Raw genomic sequence first — 6,000 nt, forward strand, 5'->3', positions numbered from 1 at the left:
GGGCTTTGTGATGGTCACTCCAATACCTTGACTTTGTTGTCCTTAAGCCATTTTGTCACAACTTTGTAAGTATGCTTGGGGTCATTGTCCATTTGGAAGACCATTTGCGACCAAGCTTTAACTTCCTGACTAATGTCTTGAGATGTTGCTTCAATATATCCAAATAATTTTCCTTCCTCGTGTTGCCATCTATTTTGTGAAGTGCACCAGTCCCTCCTGCAGCAAAGCACCTCCACAACATGATGCTGCCACCCCGTGCTTCACGGTTGGGATGGTGTTCTCCAGCTTGCAAGCCTCCCCCTTTCTCCTCCAAACATAACGATGGTCATTATGGCCAAACAGTTCTATTTTTTGTTTCATCAGACCAGAGGACATTTCTCCAAAAAGTATGATCTTTGTCCCCATGTGCAGTTGCAAACCGTGGTATGGCTTTTTTGTGGCGGTTTTGGAGCAGTGGCTTCTTCCTTGCTGAGCGGCCTTCAGGTTATGTCGATATAGGACTCGTTTTACTGTGGATATTGATACTTTTGTACCCGTTTCTTCCAGCATCTTCACAAGGTCCTTTGCTGTTGTTCTGGGATTGATTTGCACTTTTCGCACCAAGGTACGTTCATCTCTAAGAGACAGAACGCGTCTCCTTCATGAGCGGTATGACGGCTGTGTGGTACCATGGTGTTTATACTTGCATACTATTGTTTGTACAGATGAACGTGGTACCTTCAGGCGTTTGGAAATTGCTCCCAATGATGAACCAGACTTGTGGAGGTCCACAATTTTTTTCTGAGGTCTTGGCTGATTTCTTTTGATTTTCCCATGAGAAAGAGGCACTGAGTTTGAAGGTGGGCCTTGAAATACATCCAAAGGTACACCTCCAATTGACTCTAATGATGTCAAGTAGCCTATCAGAAGCTTCTAAAGCCATGACATAATTTTCTGGAATTTTCCAAGCTGTTTAATGGCACAGTCAACTTAGTGTATGTAAACTTCTGACCCACTGGAATTGTGACACAGTGAATTATAAGTGAAATAATCTGTCTGTAAACAATTGTTGGAAAAATTACTTGTGTCATGCACAAAGTAGATGTCTTGCCAAAACTATAGTTTGTTAACAAGAAATTTGTGGAGTGGTTGAAAAACAAGTTTTAATGACTCCAACCTAAGTGTATGTAAACTTTCGAATTCAACTGTACATGTTCGTGTGGGTGGTCCCAGCGGGAATCGAACTCACAATCTAAAAAAAAAAATGATTTATTGAATATTTAAAAAAACATACAATATACTTGCAGTGAAGCTGCTCAATAACTACATCACATCACTCATCTAACAACCTCCCATCCAGAGCGACATACAGATGCAACCAGGGTCAACGCCCTGCTCAAGGGCAAGTCGACAGATCTCCCACCAGCCCTCCAAGATCTCCCCCACAATTCCCCAAGAGCTGTCCCTCACAATCTTAACAATGCTCTATCAACAGAGCCACAGAGGACCATGTGTTATTAATTATATTAGAGCTGAAATCCTACAGTAGCTAGCCTTCCTTTAAGGAATAAACATTACCCTTTGGAAAGTCAAATGGATATAGGCATAAAGTTAACTCTCCGGGGTGAAGTTTCACCTACTGTAGGTACAGATCTAGGATCAGCTTCCTCTCCCCCATCCTAACCTTAACCATTAGCGGGGAGAAATGCTAACTGATCCAAGATCATCGTCTAGGGGCAACTTCCCCCTACCGCAAGTCCACCCTCACCTTGTTGAAGTCTTCGCTGGTGGCCCTCATCTCCTTCCAGGTCTTGTTGAGCAGCTGGATGCAGATGCAGAAGAACTCCTCAAAGGAGCGGTCGTGGGTGAAGAACATGGGGTGGAAGTCATGGCAGTTCTCACTGGCTGTAAAGACAGAGGAACAGAGGAGAAAGGACGTAAGCCTTGTGTTTGAGAGACACATCGACTGTTCTCCCTCAGAGATTTTGGAAATTGGAGGTTTTCCCTACCAGAGATTTTGGACAGTGGCTGTTTGGATGCTTAAGTGGGAAAAGCACAATTTCTAAAGATTTTGCAACAATTACAGTTCGACTGACAAATGCTCAAGTTCAGAGTTGCATTTTTAGGTCTTAATGCAGTATCAGGGCATACAAGGTTTAAAGAGCTGAGACTGAACCATCAATTATTATGAAGATCTCTTGCATGATAATCTATACATATACAACCCCTGAGGTTATGAGAACAAAGAAGACATAACTCCCTCCGGTCCTCTTATGATTATCAAACCAAGACTAACCAACCCTCGCCTGGCATTGAGGCAATTAGCAAACACATACTGCACACTTGTATTTTAGATTCTATTTTCACTTGTTTTTAATTTTCAATTTCCTGACGTTGTCTCCATACATTCCAGTGTCTAAGACTGCCATGTGAGTAATGGAAACGTGAACTTGAACTGTAGTTTACCTCTACTGACTAAGGTTACGCCCCAAATGGTACCCTATTCCCTATAAAGTGCACTACTTTTGACCAGGGCCCATGGGGACACACTTCATTTAGTCAGCTACTGAGTCAGTGGTATAAGATCCATCAGTAAAGAGATTCCCCATGGGCCCAGATATACAGAAGCTATACAATAAACATGTCGCCTCTCTGATAAACTAAGACACTTCCATCATATTGAATATAGAATGAAAGCTCATAAGGGATGGTGATACACGCGTGGTTCACGTTTCAGCTATACTTCAATAGAGTGATTCCTCACGAAACCCACACAAAAAGAGACCAGGATCTTGGGGATTTTCACAATGTAATCTATAGAATGGTCCTAGAGGAAGGAAGGATTGTTGACATATAATTGACATGTATCTAAAAGCATAATTGAGAAATAATTGACCAAAGTTGGCATATTTATTACATTTTGGCCTCACACCAACAGCGTCATTGCGTTTCGGTACACCAGAAGTACATTCATTTGCACAATGTTGCGTTTTCCTTGCAGCATTGCGTTGCAGAGGCAGTTTCAGTGCGTTCTGTGTGGTGCATATGTTGGATTTGACGAACGTATGAATCAAACTGTATGTGTAGACGGCTTGACAGAAATAGTAGCAGAAGGTGAATGTTGAACTTTTGTTGCACACATATCCAGATGATGCTGCGTATCATTTTGCGCAACGATGCTGTAGGTGTGTTCGAGGCATTACCCTTCTTTAAAACTCCATAATGTTTCATCTGTAGGTGCAACAAAGCAAACATTGGTGTCATATGAAGCTTTCCCGCTTGCTCTGTAATACAAGTAGTATTTTGATATCAATAAAACATTGTAGTATATTAATTTATGAATATTGAACATTTAAAATGTTGGATTTGGCAAATGTTTTAATACACTGCTCAAAAAAATAAAGGGAACACTTAAACAACACAATGTAACTCCAAGTCAATCACACTTCTGTGAAATCAAACTGTCCACTTAGGAAGCAACACTGATTGACAATAAATTTCACATGCTGTTGTGCAAATGGAATAGACAAAAGGTGGAAATTATAGGCAATTAGCAAGACACCCCCAATAAAGGAGTGATTCTGCAGGTGGTGACCACAGACCACTTCTCAGTTCCTATGCTTCCTGGCTGATGTTTTGGTMACTTTTKAATGCTGGCGGTGCTYTCAYTCTAGTGGTAGCATGAGACGGAGTCTACAACCCACACAAGTGGCTCAGGTAGTGCAGCTCATCCAGGATGGCACATCAATGCGAGCTGTGGCAAGAAGGTTTGCTGTGTCTGTCAGCGTAGTGTCCAGAGCATGGAGGCGCTACCAGGAGACAGGCCAGTACATCAGGAGACGTGGAGGAGGCCGTAGGAGGGCAACAACCCAGCAGCAGGACCGCTACCTTCGCCTTTGTGCAAGGAGGAGCACTGCCAGAGCCCTGCAAAATGACCTCCAGCAGGCCACAAATGTGCATTTGGTAATGTGTATTTGACCTTTAATTGTACAACAGATTTTTAGGCAATATCGCCCAGCCCTAAGCAGAGGGTGACCATTTTGAATCCATTCTAAAAGTAACAGAGATTCCAATCTGGAATTTTCATATGCACGTAGACTATATTATGTTCAAAAATATATATTAAAAAAATTGACAAATCAAAAATGGTATATTTTCAATGTTCATGTTTATATATTTCAATATTCATAAATATATGTACTTTTCCCCCTGATAAAAACACTAGTCATATTACAGATCAAGCAGTAACGTTTCATACGATTGTTTTATTGTTGCTATGTTTCACCAGCAGCATCTACAGGTGAAACATTATGTAGTCTAAAAGGACTAATTATTTCTCAATTATGTTTTTTGATACATGTCAAATATATGTCAACAATTCTTCCTTCCTCTAGGACCATTCTATAGATTACATTGTGAAAATCCCCAAAAGAATGGTGTTTTGTCTGGGTTTCATAAGGAATCACTCAATACCAACATGGGTGGCTGACTCATTTCTACACAGTTTTGGCATGTACAGCCATGGGTAGTGTGTGTGTGTGCGTGCATGTGTATAGTCACTGTTCATGACACCACTTCTCCTTCTGTGACAATAAGAGCCTCAAGGCAGAGGAACTCAACTATGCACTTCTAAGCCAATAGGACTGGACCCTCTGTTCTCCATATTCCTAGTCTCACACGCACACACAGAGGACGGAAGGACCATGTTCTTTAAATGGGACAGGAGGGTTTGGTTCATTCAGTTACATTTCACATTTATCTCCCGTCCCTTGTCTGGTTGCATGTGCCAGATCAGATGGCAGCTTTCTCTTCAGAAATAAATACCCCTGGTTATTCTTGAGGGACTGGGTTCCCTAGCCTGCCTGCCAACAGACACCCACGTCCATCACAGTTCACAATGGAACATTCTCAAATTAGCCATACCATGGGCTTTTTCCATTTGTTAACACTTCCACCAGACACACCTAGAACACAAACACATAGCTTCTACATTGTGACAGGATGATGTCTACATCCCAAATGGCACCCTTCTCCCTATACAGCGCACTACTTTTGACCTTTTGACAATGGGCCCTGGTCAAAGGTAGTGCACCATGGGGAATAGGGTGCTATTTGAGATGCAAATGAAGTCTCTGAATACTGTCTGATGGGAGGCTTCATGTGGAGATTAAAGGGAATTGCTCCCTCATTTCGCCCTCTTTTCGCTCTTGTTTTCCTAACCCTTTCCCACCTCTTTTCTCCTCCTGTCCTCCGCCAAGTGCTTTGTGAATGGTGTGGCCAGACAGCTAATCTAACCGTTTCCTGAGGGAACTCCATTAGACTGTTTTACAGACACTGGGATGGAGAAATCACTGTGCATTTATTGGGTTATCGGATTCATCATAAACTTCCCACTGAGTGAAATCTGGTTTCTAAGCTCAGTGCATCTGAATACATCAGCGATATTGCCACAGTTCCACCTTATTAATCGAAGGGAAAAACATTGCTTCAAGCCATCTCATTACCCACTGATGGTGGCGAGGACTCCTATAGGACTATTTTAGCTTTCTGACGCTTCTGTTTATTAGCATTTAATGCTATCGAAGCTTTGAAATCACCATGGAGACCAGGGCTTCATGAACGGGTCCCCACAGCAATAACCCAGGGTGTAATGATTGGTAAAAGGTCTTTATGAACTACAGTACACACTCCTCTTTCTCTGTCTATGAGAGCTGATTGAGGAGCTGCCTTAAGGTAAAGGTCTCTGAGTGGAGCAGCCATTTACAGAGTCTCTAGGCATCACAGCAGGGTGCCCTGCCTCCAACAGGGGCCACGGAATTGCATCGACATCGGTAGAATAGGAAACTTCGGGGCATTATGAATGATGCCCACAGGGGCTCTGGGGCTGGTCGGAACGGGTGGGCCCTGATTTGGAGTGATGCGGAAGGGGCTGGTCGGAACGGGTGGGGCCCTGATTTGGAGTGATGCGGAAGGGGCTGTGGGGGCTGGTCGGACCGGGTGGGGCCCTGATTTGGAGTGATG

General features: G+C 43.0%; 1 protein-coding gene across 5 annotated transcripts in view; it reads right to left on the reverse strand.

The window, feature by feature from the left end:
* The window catches only part of elmo1 (engulfment and cell motility 1 (ced-12 homolog, C. elegans)), a 237,783-nt gene that overhangs the window by 78,225 nt on the left and 153,558 nt on the right, over positions 1–6,000 (reverse strand). For all 5 annotated transcript variants that reach the window (XM_070436225.1, XM_023975417.2, XM_023975416.2 and 2 more), the window contains one exon: positions 1,748–1,884. In XM_070436225.1, the coding sequence (XP_070292326.1) occupies positions 1,748–1,884 (137 nt within the window). The remainder of the gene's footprint in view (positions 1–1,747; positions 1,885–6,000) is intronic.

Source organism: Salvelinus sp. IW2-2015, linkage group LG30, assembly GCF_002910315.2.
Source record: "Salvelinus sp. IW2-2015 linkage group LG30, ASM291031v2, whole genome shotgun sequence".
NCBI classification, from domain to species: domain Eukaryota; kingdom Metazoa; phylum Chordata; class Actinopteri; order Salmoniformes; family Salmonidae; genus Salvelinus; species Salvelinus sp. IW2-2015.